Raw genomic sequence first — 17185 nt, forward strand, 5'->3', positions numbered from 1 at the left:
ATGATGTACACGTATTTTACTCACGTATAAAACTAATGGATCTGAATTCCAGTGAGACACCTACATGATGTACACGTATTTTACTCGCGTATAAAACTAATGGATCTGAATAATACGACTGTGGTTTCTCTTGTAACGCTGAACGCAGAGAGATCAAAACCTTAAAGGGGCATTAACTGTGAAAGTGATGGCAACCAATTTCTCAATGGCATAGGAATATATATCACTAACAAATAAAAACATTTATATTGTAGGGCAAAAAGAGAAACCTAATAAAATCACGTTATATATAACCACTTTTGAAGTGAAAAGGAATATATAAGGACGAATTATTGTCTTACAAGACAATAATTATTTAAACACCAAAATCACATGTATGTGCTTGTTTTGAGGGTAAAAAGTGTTTGAAATTATTTTGAATACTGGTGTGATTACTGAAACGTATCAGATGGAGCATTTTCACTGAATTAAAGTTTTGGTGACAAAATGAACAGCTAATACCCCTTTGATTAACTGGGTATGACATCGTTTCACTTTTTCGATAAACATCTGGAACAAACTACAAAGAGCTGTGATAAGTGTCTGCTTTAAACATCCCCAGAGGCTTTATGGCTGAGGAAAGAATACGTATTGCAATAAAATGCATAACACTTGTGCAGAAGCTTAAACAAGACCCCCGAAGTCACTTAGGATCAACATTGAACAATTTGTTTTTGATAACATAATTTTTTTCACCCCCCCCCCCCCGTAAACAAATGGTACTAGGGATATAATATTATGTATATACACCCTGTCTTAATATTTCATTTACAGATATAGCATTGTTTTGATTAGTTGCAATATAGGTATTCATTACGCAAGCCAAGTGTCCGATTTGCTTACTCTCAGATGAGAGGGCTCGTATAGATGACCCAACATCTATTTTCACCAATATTTCATATTTGAACAACACACAATATGATAAATTTTTATACATTTAATGTATGAAATAAAGTTTACATATAATTTTACAAATAAAACAATCTACATAAGTGTGAGACACGGGAACACATGGAAAACAATAAAGAACTGATTGAGATCGCTGTAAGAGACAGAATACATATATATATATATATACCATACGTCATGTAAAATACTCCAATCTGATTGGCCGAGAAACGTTTGAAAAAAACCTTTAAAAAAACCAAAAACCACACACAATGTTTTCCCGTGAGTGTAAAAACATACCTCTGGGGTGATAGGATTAGAGACGGGAAATATTACTTGACAATGGTTTCTAGTATCACCTACACGTACGGTTCGCCGCAGATGTTTGAAACAAACAATACTCGGCAGCCTTGCAGGTATATTGGTACATACCTTTACTCGGCAGCCCTGCAGGTATATTGGTACATACCTTTACTTTATAACGATCATAGACACGTTTACTTTGAACTTCTCAATTCCATGTGAAGTTTTTTTCTTTTTGCACATTGACGACAATCTAGACTTTAAAAAATCAGTTGAATATTTGTGCTTTCAATTTGTTATGAATATCTCATAAATGTATGACATTCAGCATAACAAAACAAATGGTGCGTGTAGTTGAGGGTAACATTGAAATTTTCACCTCGTGTAGTTGAGGGTAACATTGAAATTTTCACCTCAGTTGACAGTCGTTTCTTGGGGTGAAAATTTCCAATGTTACCCTCAACTACATTCAATATTTATATAATATTGAACTGTCTGAAATAGTTCCATAAAAGCATTTGACATATCGCAGGTAGAGATCCTTAAGCAATGTTAAAAACAATAAAATTTAAAATAATTAGAAGTTGAGATCTAGCTATCACACATCTATTATCTCATGTTGAGAACTAGCTATGACACCTCTATTATATCATGTTGAAATCTAGCTATCACACATCTATTATCTCATGTTGAAATCTAGCTATCACACATCTATTATCTCATGTTGAAATCTAGCTATCACACATCTATTATCTCATGTTGAAATCTAGCTACCACACATCTATTATCTCATGTTGAGAACTAGCTATGACACATCTATTATCTCATGATGAAATCTAGCTATCACACATCTATTATCTCATGATGAAATCTAGCTATCACACCTCTATTATCTCATGTTGAAATCTAGCTATCACACTTCTATTATCTCATGTTGAAATCTAGCTATCACACATCTATTATCTCATGTTGAGACCTAGATATCATACATCTGTTATCTCATGTTCACGTTTTACCCTGGTTGACATGTTCACAATCAATATGTTGTTTCTCCTCTCACAGACTACATCCCCGTTTAACATAGTGACACTTCCAGGGTCCATGTACGGCGAATACTTCTTGGAATGAGAAATCACCTTCATTTCTAAACCATCTCTTTCAGGTTGCTTTGAATCTGCAATGATGTCAGCTACCGGCCAGTTCTGTTTGTAATTCTTTATTACGTCATCAAAGAGATTTTGGAAGCTCAGACTAGAGGTGTCTACCTCCACGTCAGCGGGAGGCTTGAAGAGAACATTGCGGAAAACCCATGGTAGAAAACCTCCAGCGAGTGTGGCCAGCATTTGATTAACACCAGAAACTGAGTATTCGTTTCCAAAGGCCATTACAACAATTATAACAAACAAAAGAAATAGAATAATTGTCAAAAACTGACGAAGGGCACTCACCAAGTTTTTGTATAGACTTCCAGGACAACCCACGTGATCAATGTAAGCGGATTTGAAAAAGAATGTTCGAGTAATGTACGGTTTGTCGTGATTATCTAAAAATAACAGAACACGTGGGACACACCATTTGAGGACGCCATTAGACATGTGAGGGAAGGGGTCCATCGGCACAGTCTCGTCCTCATGGTCATCAACGCTGATCTGGAAGGCAGTGTTCGGCTGTATATCTGCCGTCTGCCATGCCACCTTGTCTACCTGTTCTTTCGCTCTTCCGAGAAGTGCCTTGTGAATGGCTTGATTAAAAGTTTGATATTTCTGAGTAACGCTACCAAAACAGTCTCGAGCATACAACGACAACATGAAAAGTAAAGAAATGTATTTCAGAGTTTGAGAAGCATTGAGAATGACACCAATCAAGGTATAGACTATCATCTCAACGAAGAAAACAATGACTTCGACAACTAAAATTACACAGGAGACCAACGCTAATATGCTCAATAGAATGGCAATAAATTGTACAGCACGAAAGCCAACACTGGATTTTGTAGACAGGCGAGCAACAGTCTCTCTTCTGAGAAGGCCAACTACGCCGATTTTCTCTTTCAATCTGGTTACAAATTTAAAATTTGGGAAGACCACAATGATCAGATGACACAGTAGTCGCAACGCGATGTTGAGTGTTGGTATACAATAAAATGCTAGAACCATGATGATAACTGGTAAAACGAACATCCAGTATATTCCTACGATGAAAAAAGCGAAAACTCCATATTCCTTGAATGGATAAAGCAAAGTTCTTATAGCCCATCCGAACGATCTCGAATACGAAGATTCATGCATGTCTCGGAAGCACTTTCGAAGAACTATATCCATATTTCTTTTTATTTCAGAAGTAATGAATTCTAGAACTCCAAACAAAACACCGTCTACAACCAGTACAGCGTAGCAGAATACGAACATACCGTGAACAGGTGTTAAAAAACTCGTCATACTTCCGGGAAAATATGCAAAGTGCACTTCCAATTTCCGGTCACGTGCAGCATCGTCCTTATCATCGTGTTCACTGTCTTCATACCGATAGAAAATGGCTATTCTGAAAATCCATGGAATGATGACCAAAATGCATGAAACAATTAACATAAGTTTTTGTAAACAATGATACCACTTTAAATGTTTGATGACCAACGAAGTTCCTCTGAAAGGTTCAAATACACTACGGTTGCAACATGGTTTCAAAGAATCCCTTTCGCGGATTTGACAACGAAAAAACGAATCGTAAATGGATCTGATAATTCCGACGGGAACATCATTTGGTGGAATTAAACGCTCATGCTTAACGTTCAAGTATATCTTTGAAAGGGTCAGTGCATAAACAGTATCTTCATCCATTTCATCCAACTGTTCCATAAAAGCATTCATTAGCGGCAGATCGTCAATATTCACAATATTTTCGGTCGTGGGTGGTGGGTTATTTAGGTAAGTCTTCATTACTTTGACTTGGATTGGATTATCACAGTTGAATTCGTACTTCAAAGTTTTGTACTTGTCTTGATACCAAGCCTTGGGTATGAGATAAGGACAAAACATGATGACAAGCAAGTTCATAAGATATATGCAGTAAAATAAAATACGGACCCACATGTCTTTAACAAGTTCTCTACATACGATACTACCTTTAGGAGTTTTAGAACAACACACGTGGTAGAAAACAGCCCTGTTGTTTACATTTTTGATGTGCATGTTGCAGACATGTTCATTGTCACTAAGACTACCACCAGCTCCGTCTGGTGAGATTTCTTTGAAATCATTTAGTAAAATATGTCGAAGGCCTTTTTCTACTTCCTTTATATCCCTTTGTAATAAACATCCTATTGGTTCTTCCTGTAATTCTACTTTCATATTTTCAGTGCCGTAACTCAGAGTCGAAAGTGAAAGTATTTCGAAACCCGTCTTCAAAAATAAAAGTCCTTGGCCATGCCGACCGGTACTTCTTTCCCAAAGAAAAGGTTTGTAAATGTCAGATTTCGATTGTCCTGGAATCTTTCCGGAATGGTTTCGAAACTTCAGTTCATAGATGATAAGCTTGGTTCCGGCGTCTAGAAGTTCTTTGATGTCGTGTCTCAGCATTTCAGACACTGGCGTCACACTGCAGTTTCTGGAGAAAGTCACCAGGAATTCTTTATTCAAAGATGAAGAATTAGAAGTTATGAATATATTCTGATCCTCAGAATAATTCCCGGAAAGACTCAATGTTTGCTGGCAAATTACACAGACTAAAAATACAAACACAAACAACTCCATTTCGACACTTAGTTTGAACACTTAAACGTTCTACATATAATCCTTGACTCGTTAATATTGAGACTTTTAAAAATTTTCTTCACTGTGCACCATATCCGTTTACCTTCACGGTCGAATCAGTCAAGCAGACATTTAAACTCAATTGATAATGCATGTACACATTCAGAATGTTTAAGGAAGTATAACTATGATAAAATTAGCATGAATTTCCATGTACCTTATTGTCGAACAAGTTTGTTAATAAGGAGATAAATCGGCACGAGATGATAAACGTATTTGATGGATGAAATGAATTAGATGTTCTTCCTATTAAATACTAGTATAAGAAGTTAACAAATTCACCAATTCTGAAAACATTGTGCATTGTATAATGCGTATTGAGAAAACATTGGTAATGATGAGTGTTGACTAGCCTGTCAAGGGGCCGAATTGTAAGACGTGGCGGATCGCTGCAGTGAGGGCGTTGATCAGTTCAGATCGACCCTTCTATTCCCTAGAAACAAATGACCGTCCGACGGCGAGTCATCTGAAAAACCCCTGGGGATGGGTCGGTCTTTCTGCAGATGATGACAGCTTTATCTACTCTTCCATTGTGTCAGATCAGTTGAATGGAAACGGGACACGGGTTTCTTTCAGAACATCGTGGTCAGTCGACGTTTTATAAAAAAATAAATCAGGAAACCTTGATAGTTGTTTTGGAATGGCTGCATGTTTCAGTAAAAACAATTATTGTTCATTTTGTTTTAGTTTAGGACGGCACATGTACTTTCCAATAAGATTTATACTAGGCCTATTTGAATATGAACCGTCTCTATTCGTGATGATTGTATCAAATCGATACAAGAGTTTTCTCTCCTGATTGATGATTTCGTAAACTTTTACGCTGCATCATGTGCCATATAATCTTCGCTTTGATTTAGTGTTCAGTGGATGCTTCTCGTTTGCTGCGGTGTAGTGGCGGTTGTGACCTATGAAAAATGAAAATAACGTACATCAGTCTCATAAATCCTATACAGAATGCATGTACAGTATTAAGAGTATGACAAGCACGGACCCCCAGAGGTGGGATGAGGCGCCTAGGAGGAGTACACATCCCCTGTCGACATACTTCGCGGTTCCAGATACTAGTAACTCATAGACAAACAATTCACCGACACTGTTTATCGACAAACCTTCTAATCAACAGTTCGACACAACATTTTATAGAAACCGACAAAGTATCAATAACTTGTAGACATTCATCGTAATAAGGACACAAATAGTTATCCTTCATCTGAAAAAAAAAATCAATACGTTTTACATGATATTTACAATGCCTTCCATTTATTGAACGATATTTCTTTATCAAAAAGATTGACATTAGTATGAGTTATTTTCTGTCCAGCGAGATGTTTTATTTTTTTGAGGTTACTGACTGCGGAGTAGCGATCTCATATAAGTATTTCAGTGTGGGTTTTAAGTGAAGGTTTTAAAAACTGTAAGTATCATGATACGATACTCCAGCAACTATTTATAAATATTAATATTTTAAAATTTTTTTTAGATTATGTATATGACTTTTTAAAATAAATCACTTCAATATCAACAGGATTCGGTGCATTTTTTGTAATGTCAATCTGCATTATTAATACACCTCAAGTCCAAAACTTCATTTAGACCAGTCTATTTTTAATCATGCATGTAATTACATATGTACAAATAATCTTTCAATGTAAATTTTTCTTTTACTCTTTGAAATAGAACAACATATAACATGTGTCTATTTCAGGGACAATAAAATCACAAAATGAAATCTTCATAATTTTTTTTAATGAAGTTTGTAGTAAAATACGGGTAGTATACGAGTTGTCTTTCGTTGAATTGACATGTCGATCAGCTGGTCTGTGAATGGAAGTGATGTCAATGGGTGTTATTTTGACATAATGAAACCCTTGACATTTATAACTGTTAATATCAAGCAGTAACTCGAGAGTGATCTTTTCAACTTTACATATAGAAAATGTGAAAATTACAAATACGGGAAAATATAGAGTTTTTGTTAATGAGGATAGGTCTTCATGCCCCCATTATACAAACACATTATATATTAATGCCGGAAATTATCAATAAAGTTAGACATTAGAAACTATCAGTGGTGTCTGAGAATCGGGACAGATTATTATTATCGCTGCGATATAATAAAAATGTCAGCAAATAGGTGGAAATTTTTATTTTTGGAAGAGATTATAATTTTGGTATTTTATATAAGGAAAAATAATAATAATGTGAGGTTTCCATAGTAAACATATGGGCCCAACCTTTGGTATTTATGCGAATCAAAACTTAACAGTAAATGCTTCCGGTCCGAATTTCTAGAGTCAGTCTCAGTTTTAATTTTTCCTTTATTTACAAAATAACTGATGACGTGAAGTTTAATTACACAACAGCAATACATAATCGTGAAATAAAAAAGCAAACAATGCTTGTAATATTGAAATATATACAGTAACTCGTCAAAGTAAAGGCTAACACGGTGGTGAATGTGACAGTATATTTTACCCGGCTGTTGTATATTTTAGATGGTACAAATGTTAGATCATACAGTCATATTTGTAATTAAAACGCATTTCTATATATTACACAGTGTCTAATAATTTCCATGTAAAGAAAAAAAAAAAAAAAAGAAAAGAAAAAAAAAAACCGGGCGCGGATCAGAGAAGGAAATGATTCTAATTGTTTCACGTATTATTGATAATTTATCTAAACCTCGGTATAATGTTCGTCTTCGCTTACTTTCTATCACGTCGATTCTTTGAAATGTTATCAGGGCCGATAAACTTCAGGTAAGGAAAGGCGGATATCATTTTCATTCAGAACAAATATTGATTTTAGAAAAAGGCAAAAACAGACATAACGTTGGATATACAACATAAAACATAAAACACATTCAATGTGTAAATAAAAACATGGATGTATATATTAGATAATACAGAAATCTAATATTTTAAAAGCAATGCGTGATATTAGCAAAAGTTTATCAGATGGGTGAAAACATACGTTTATGTCATCAATAGAAACCTGGGTTTTTTTTTATTCTCATGACATTTGATTTATTTCAGCAATTCATAACCATAATTTCAAACTGGGGCCACTAATTAACAATTTGTGAAACATTTCATTTTCAAACAATTGTTCCAATAAAGAAGAAAATTTAAGAGGCTCTCTGAACCCAAAACAAAAATACATAAACACAAATGAGATAATGAATAAAAATATGAGTAGAAATATTTCTTTTTGTTCTAATTCTTTACTGAACCACAGAAGTAACCTCTTCTTGAAAACCTTCTATAGCAGTAACCAAGGATGTAAATTTAAACATGCATGTTGATAGAAAACAGCGACCCGAGGCCTATTAAAAGGGACATCTGACTTACAGATCCTTTATCCATTCATAAAAGAAATGGAGACAGGGGGGATGTTTAAATTTTTCGTTTTCTCTTGTTTGTTTTCTCTCTTTCCAATACGGGGTAAAAAGCATAAAAACCATAAGCTGATCAAAAATGTCGGTACGGTTTGAAAAATACAGCTATCGCAATTATCATCTTACCAATAAACCAATTATCTATATTTAAAAATATGTACTTTCAAATCCAGATGTGAATGTGCTAGGTACACTGTCAGCCATCTTTATCAAATTTATATATGGTACTTATGTTTCTTAATTGATTTGGTATGCAAGAACATGTGTGGCGTATGATCAACTTCTATACCGGCGCAGGTATTGAAAAATTCGTTGATGTTACAGGAGTCTTGACAGTCTTGTTTAAAGTGACGTCTCACGAAGTATATGGTCGTTATAATGAATAGTTTGACTTCGCTAAAATAGAAGAAGGAAAATAATAAAAACTAAAATAAAATATATCATCATTATAGTAATTACTTAATATTATATTTATTTCAAAACATGATATTGGACGAATTTGTCTCCACTTTTTTGGCACGCTGTTTTTGGCTATATTTAGCTCTAAAGCTTCATAGTTATTTCGGATTTCAAACATTTCGGTTGAGCATCACTGAAGAGACATTATTTGTCGAAATGCGCATCTGGTGCATCAAAATTGGTACCGAATAAGTTTTACATATAAAACATAGTGTATCAGACAAGGCTAAACTCAGTACGACTGGAAGTAGGTGATTAAACTCCAGAATATCGATAGAAGTCAAAGAATTGTCAGATAAATAATTTCAAACCTGATTTATTAATGCATCTGTCCTCTTACTAGACACCTAGGCATGCTCTACTCTAAATCTACTCTGTATCGGGTAATATATAATGAATCATATATAAATAGGTTCATCTGTCCTCTTACTAGACACCTAGGCATGCTCTACTCTAAATCTACTCTGTATCGGGTAATATATAATGAATCATATATAAATAGGTTCATCTGTCCTCTTACTAGACACCTAGGCATGATCTACTCTAGATCTACTTTGTATCGGGTAATATATAATGATTCATATATAAATAGGTTTATCTGTCCTCTGACTAGACACCTAGGCATGCTCTACTCTAAATCTACTTTGTATCGGGTAATATATAATGATTCATATATAAATAGGTTCATCTGTCCTCTTACTAGACACCTAGGCATGCTCTACTCTAAATCTACTTTGTATCGGGTAATATATAATGATTCATATATAAATAGGTTCATCTGTCCTCTTACTAGACACCTAGGCATGCTCTACTCTAAATCTACTTTGTATCGGGTAATATATAATGAATCATATATAAATAGGTTCATCTGTCCTCTTACTAGACACCTAGGCATGCTCTACTCTAAATCTACTTTGTATCGGGTAATATATAATGAATCATATATAAATAGGTTCGTCTGTCCTCTTACTAGACACCTAGGCATGCTCTACTCTAAATCTACTTTGTATCGGGTAATATATAATGATTCATATATAAATAGGTTCATCTGTCCTCTTACTAGACACCTAGGCATGCTCTACTCTAAATCTACTTTGTATCGGGTAATATATAATGAATCATATATAAATAGGTTCGTCTGTCCTCTTACTAGACACTTAGGTATGCTATCTAGTTCTAAGTATTGCCTCTTCTTCATATATATATACGATATCATGATAAAGATTTTAAACAATGCATAACATACTAAATCTGATAAGTGTACATGAAATGAAAAGAACAGTTTGTAGATGAGGATGCATTCAAAACATGTACCAGAATTCTCTGTCTCGCATTCTTTATAGATTCATTGGAAATTACAAAGTTCCCTGCGAATTATGTAGAAAATGATAAAAGAGATTTAAATGCTATCTGGGCAATGCGGAATTTCTTTCTGTATGTAGCTCATTAAACTTGTCCCATTCAGATTAATGCATGTTCCATAAAATGTAGGGATGGACTTCCACGACTTCATCCAGCCAAGATTCGCGCAGGAGCATTCCACCGGACATGACGTCATATCCACAGTTTGTAGCGACTCTGCTTTCAGAAGTGCTTTTGGAACTGACGTTAGATTGGTGTGATCCAAAACTATGAAACCAAGTTGTTTATTGTTAAGAAACGCATTTTCAGAGATCTGAGACAACGGGTTATAACTCAGGAAAAGTGTTCCTATGTTAAACAGTTTATTGCAATCCTCGTATTGAATCTCAGAAATCTGGCTGCTGGTGATGACTAGGCTTGTTAGGGAGTCTAAGTTTGACAAAACTGGAGGCACGTGGGTAAGTTGTGTGCCATTGATTGGCAGATAGTGCAAATAATTGCTCAAGTGGGGCGGAAAGGTGTCACCGCGAAGATATTCTATTGGCTCATTATCAACAGAAATTCTTCCTATGTGATTTGATTTTGAAAAGATGGATGGAAGAGTTGTTAACCCGTTGTCCTGGAATGTTATCGATGTTAGGTAGGGGAAACCATGGGTAACAGATTCCGTAATGGCATTAGCTGACAATTTCTTATTTCTTTGAAATGTCATCGTAGAAATTTTCCTGCAGTCATTGATGGAGGTTGGTAGTTTTGTTAACCCAGTATTGTAAAAGTTAAGAAATGTCAGATTCTTGTGGTACAAGGAAAATGCATCGTCGGGGAGCTCTGGAAATTGTACGTCATATAAATCAATTGAAAATAAATTTGGGAGAAGGTCCATGTTCTTTGGCCATCTTGTCATGGACTTGGACCCCAAACTAATCAACTGAAGGGAAGAGGATAAATTTTTCACCACACTCTCTGACAAATCAGTCAGGGGATTCCCCTGAATAGAAATGGCAGTTAATTGCCGAAGCTTTCCAATCGCGACTGGTAACTCTGACAGTTTGTTGTTTTCAAGATGAAAATAATTTAATGTGTCCTCGCTCCCATTGAAAGCATTTTCACCGATTAAGTGAATCGCATTGTTTTCTAAACTAAGAAAATTGACCGCGACACCATAAAAATAATGATCAGATATTGTCTCAATCCCATTACCATCTAGAAAAAACGTCCATTGTCCTTCACACTTTTGAATGGGTGGGAGTGAGGATAGGTTTTTGTTGCTACAATATACTATCTGTTGATTTCCATTACACTCACAGGGTAACGGCAAAGGACAATCGGCAGAAACCTCTCTATCTCCAGAGCTTACTAATACGAGCAGTGTTGTGGTTACCACCTGAAAGTAGGAAGTAGTTTTTCAAATTTGATGTCAAAAGACTTGGCTATATGGAGGCGTGCTAATATCGAAAAGTATGATAGAAATCCACTTACTGACAGAAAATGTCCAGCCATTTCTTACTTCGGTACGTTTATAAAAATGTACACATGTATAGATAATAAGAAATGATAAGGATCAGGAAAATTGTCATTCCTCCAAAAGTCGTATGTTTACATATAACGAGAGATAAATGACAGGTGTTTGTTCATCATGGTTATACACCGGTAGAAAGAACAGGATGGTTATGGACATGTATACGGAGGAGTGTCTCATTAAGTAGGAGAAAGGCTTCCACTGATCTCAGGCATACAAGCTTCCTCTCACAGATTGGGTGGTGTGAGGCTATTGTCATTACATTACATTAAATTGGTACCGTATAAGTTTTACATTATGACTCCTGGGTCGAGGCCTCTGATGGTGGACTGTTAGTCCCCGAGGGTCTCTACAGCCCAGTAGCTAAGTACTTCGTTACTAGCTTGAACATACGGATGTATATTTAATTGCTGTTATAACATTTAGAAATTCATTTCAAAATTAAGGATTATCTCCCTCACGCATAGCTCTTATCCTTAGACGAATTTGACTCCACTCTTTTGGCACACTGTTTTTGCCTACAGTAGCTCGAAAACGTCATTGTTATTTCGGATTTTTAAGTTTTACATTACAACGAATATCTATGTAAATAGTAATAAATGTATAGGAATGCAATTCTTTATAGATTTTAAAACTAAATACAGGTAGTACATAGTTTTCTTGGGACGCTCCAATTATATATAATGTAGGTAATGTCATACATGGTTTGAGACAGAAATGTTTAACAAACATCTGATGTATATACATGTAGTAGGGAAATTACACACACTCTCAATCAATGAAACCATTGGTAAACTGATTACAGAATAAGGTATTGCTGTGCTTGATTGACACCTGAGATTCTAATTAACATCGTACAAACTGGAACGAAATTATTAGAATTGGAACGAAAGTTATCCCTCTTTGCTTAAAGTGAGTCATGATTTCTTCCGAGATTTTAAAACTGGAGACTTATATCTTTTGAACTGCTTTTGTTTTTCTCTTCTATTTCAATCACCAACATTTCTAAAGATTTCGATTTTAAACAGACATAAATGACACGTCACATTTATACTTTAGACAATGAACACCATGTCACTGCATCGAACGCGTACATTCTGAGAGACAAACACTGCTCACGTTTTCAGCACGAATCGCTCGCTCTGTGTTTGGTACGAATACTTTTAATTATAAAGCATTATGAACATTTACTATCGTAGCAATTCTTAGTTTAATTATGTTACAATTTCAGAATGAAAGTTAGTGAAACGAAAATCTTCCGAAATGGCATTCGTGAAGCGTGTACGAAATACTGATATTTCTAAAAAAAAAAATAAAAAAAAAAATACAACAACCAAAAGTCAAAAGTATGACAGGTACAGTTCGTTATTACTATTACTGAATGAACAGAATGTGAGAATTGTCAATTTTTCCATTCATGCTATATGCTCAAATGAATCCTTTATTCATGTAGCAATTTAACACCATATGAAGCAAACATTGTATAATACCCCCTCCCATGCAGTAGTTTGCCCCGAATCATGGAGTTAAGTGGTTGGTATTGCCTTAATTTAGTATTTATCTCATGCACAAACACTAGTATACTTTTCCCTCTCTGCTAGATTTCCCGGCCACGCACTGTTCGAATATGTACAATTATCATGTTGTTTGCTTTACCGCAGTTACCAGTATATGAAAACTACCACCTAAACAGAAACACGAAGAATTCAAAATACACACGTCCTGCATCTGTCTATCTGTCTGTCTGTCTGTCTGTTTCTCTGTCTCTGTCTCTCTCTCTCTCTCTCTCTCTCTCTCTCTCTCTGAATGCACATTTGTATTTGCAAGACTTTCACATTCTTTCATATTTCAATGGAGTTGACCTTTGTGACATTTAATATATAATATTTAAATATTCATTCGCCAATGAAACTTCGACATGTGTTTATTTCATATAAAACTGTTGAATACATTTATAAAATTTCAGATTAAATATAATTTTTCAGAGTTTAACCCCTTGAGATAAATTAACTGTATATGACAAAGTTTCATTATTTCGACAACTATCTCACACAACACGAAGAGCAAATAAAATGCATTGGATTTGTGCGTCAAATACAGATGCTACTACACAAACACCGCAAGATATAAACATGTCAATTGTACACCCAATATGTACACGTATTCATCCATATTTCCAACTAGATAATCTAAAGTTCTTTTTTAGTACAACAAGAATATAAACAAGTGTATATGTGTACAACATGAATATAAACAAGTGTATATGTGTACAACATGAATATAAACAAGTGTATATGTGTACAACATGAATATAAACAAGTGTATATGTGTACAACATGAATATAAACAAGTATGTATGTGTACAACATGAATATAAACAAGTGTGTATGTGTACAACATGAATATAAACAATTGTATATGTGTACAACATGAATATAAACAAGTGTATATGTGTACATGAATATAAACAAGTGTATATGTGTACAACATGAATATAAACAAGTGTATATGTGTGCAACATGAATATAAACAATTGTATATATGTACAACATGAATATAAACAAGTGTATATGTGTACAACATGAATATAAACAAGTGTGTATGTACAACATGAATATAAACAAGTGTATATGTGTACAACATGAATATAAACAAGTGTATATGTGTACAACATGAATATAAACAAGTGTATATGTGTGCAACATGAATATAAACAATTGTATATATGTACAACATGAATATAAACAAGTGTATATGTGTACAACATGAATATAAACAAGTGTGTATGTGTACAACATGAATATAAACAAGTGTATATGTGTGCAACATGAATATAAACAAGTGTATATGTGTACAACATGAATATAAACAAGTGTGTATGTACAACATGAATATAAACAAGTGTATATGTGTACAACATGAATATAAACAAGTGTATATGTGTACAACATGAATATAAACAAGTGTGTATGTGTACAACATGAATATAAACAAGTATGTATGTGTACAACATGAATATAAACAAGTGTATATGTGTACAACATGAATATAAACAAGTGTATATGTGTACAACATGAATATAAACAAGTGTATATGTGTACAACATGAATATAAACAAGTATATATGTGTACAACATGAATATAAACAAGTATATATGTGTACAACATGAATATAAACAAGTGTATATGTGTACATGAATATAAACAAGTGTGTATGTGTACAACATGAATATAAACAAGTGTATATGTGTACAACATGAATATAAACAAGTGTGTATGTGTACAACATGAATATAAACAAGTGTATATGTGTACATGAATATAAACAAGTGTATATGTGTACAACATGAATATAAACAAGTGTATATGTGTACAACATGAATATAAACAATTGTATATGTGTACAACATGAATATAAACAAGTGTATATGTGTACATGAATATAAACAAGTGTATATGTGTACAACATGAATATAAACAATTGTATATGTGTACAACATGAATATAAACAAGTGTATATGTGTACAACATCAATATAAACAAGTGTATATGTGTACAACATGAATATAAACAAGTGTATATGTGTACAACATGAATATAAACAAGTGTGTATGTGTACAACATGAATATAAACAAGTGTGTATGTGTACAACATGAATATAAACAAGTGTATATGTGTACAACATGAATATAAACAAGTGTGTATGTGTACAACATGAATATAAACAAGTGTGTATGTACAACATGAATATAAACAATTGTATATGTGTACAACATGAATATAAACAAGTGTATATGTGTACAACATGAATATAAACAAGTGTATATGTGTACAACATGAATATAAACAAGTGTGTATGTGTACAACATGAATATAAACAAGTGTATATGTGTACAACATGAATATAAACAAGTGTGTATGTGTACAACATGAATATAAACAAGTGTATATGTGTACAACATGAATATAAACAAGTGTGTATGTGTACAACATGAATATAAACAAGTGTATATGTGTACAACATGAATATAAACAAGTGTATATGTGTACAACATGAATATAAACAAGTGTATATGTGTACAACATGAATATAAACAAGTGTATATGTGTACAACATGAATATAAACAAGTGTATATGTGTACAACATGAATATAAACAAGTGTGTATGTGTACAACATGAATATAAACAAGTGTATATGTGTACAACATGAATATAAACAAGTGTATATGTGTACAACATGAATATAAACAAGTGTGTATGTACAACATGAATATAAACAAGTGTGTATGTGTACCACATGAATATAAACAAGTATGTATGTGTACAACATGAATATAAACAAGTGTATATGTGTACAACATGAATATAAACAAGTATGTATGTGTACAACATGAATATAAACAAGTGTGTATGTACAACATGAATATAAACAAGTGTATATGTGTACAACATGAATATAAACAAGTATGTATGTGTACAACATGAATATAAACAAGTGTATATGTGTACAACATGAATATAAACAAGTGTATATGTGTACAACATGAATATAAACAAGTGTATATGTGTACAACATGAATATAAACAAGTGTATATGTGTACATGAATATAAACAAGTGTATATGTGTACAACATGAATATAAACAAGTGTGTATGTACAACATGAATATAAACAAGTGTGTATGTGTACAACATGAATATAAACAAGTGTATATGTGTACAACATGAATATAAACAAGTGTATATGTGTACAACATGAATATAAACAAGTGTATATGTGTACAACATGAATATAAACAAGTGTATATGTGTACAACATGAATATAAACAAGTGTATATGTGTACAACATGAATATAAACAAGTGTATATGTGTACAACATGAATATAAACAAGTGTATATGTGTACAACATGAATATAAACAAGTGTATATGTACAACATGAATATAAACAAGTGTATATGTGTACAACATGAATATAAACAAGTGTATATGTACAACATGAATATAAACAAGTGTATGTGTACAACATGAATATAAACAAGTGTATATGTGTACAACATGAATATAAACAAGTGTATATGTACAACATGAATATAAACAAGTGTATATGTGTACAACATGAATATAAACAAGTGTATATGTACAACATGAATATAAACAAGTGTATGTGTACAACATGAATATAAACAAGTGTATATGTGTACAACATGAATATAAACAATTGTATATGTGTACAACATGAATATAAACAAGTGTGTATGTGTACAACATGAATATAAACAAGTATGTATGTGTACAACATGAATATAAACAAGTGTATATGTGTACAACATGAATATAAACAAGTGTATATGTGTACAACATGAATATAAACAAGTGTATATGTGTACAACATGAATATA

General features: G+C 33.4%; 2 protein-coding genes across 2 annotated transcripts; both read right to left on the bottom strand.

Moving 5' to 3' along the window:
- Positions 1–958: 958 nt before the first annotated feature.
- On the bottom strand, positions 959–5929 carry LOC125656979 (uncharacterized). Its single transcript, XM_056143065.1, has one exon. It carries the CDS (start codon positions 4977–4979, stop codon positions 2214–2216), a length of 2766 nt encoding a protein of 921 aa, XP_055999040.1. The 5' UTR covers positions 4980–5929; the 3' UTR covers positions 959–2213.
- A 4288-nt stretch (positions 5930–10217) lies between these two features.
- LOC125656991 (leucine-rich repeat-containing G-protein coupled receptor 5A-like) lies at positions 10218–11818 on the bottom strand. Its single transcript, XM_048887621.2, has 2 exons — positions 11740–11818; positions 10218–11644 (listed from the first exon to the last, which is right to left on the bottom strand). Exons 1-2 carry the CDS (start codon positions 11758–11760, stop codon positions 10298–10300), a joined length of 1368 nt encoding a protein of 455 aa, XP_048743578.2. The 5' UTR covers positions 11761–11818; the 3' UTR covers positions 10218–10297.
- Positions 11819–17185: the final 5367 nt, after the last annotated feature.

This window comes from Ostrea edulis, chromosome 7 (genome assembly GCF_947568905.1).
Source record: "Ostrea edulis chromosome 7, xbOstEdul1.1, whole genome shotgun sequence".
In the NCBI taxonomy this organism is placed as follows: Eukaryota; Metazoa; Mollusca; class Bivalvia; order Ostreida; family Ostreidae; genus Ostrea; species Ostrea edulis.

Coding starts and splice junctions, on each gene's coding strand:
- LOC125656979 (XM_056143065.1), bottom strand. CDS start 4,979: ATGGAGTTGTTTGTGTTTGTATTTTTAGTCTGTGTAATTTGCCAGCAA.
- LOC125656991 (XM_048887621.2), bottom strand. CDS start 11,760: ATGGCTGGACATTTTCTGTCA. Junction 11,645..11,739: donor TGGCTGGACATTTTCTGTCA/GTAAGTGGATTT, acceptor TCCTACTTTCAG/GTGGTAACCACAACACTGCT.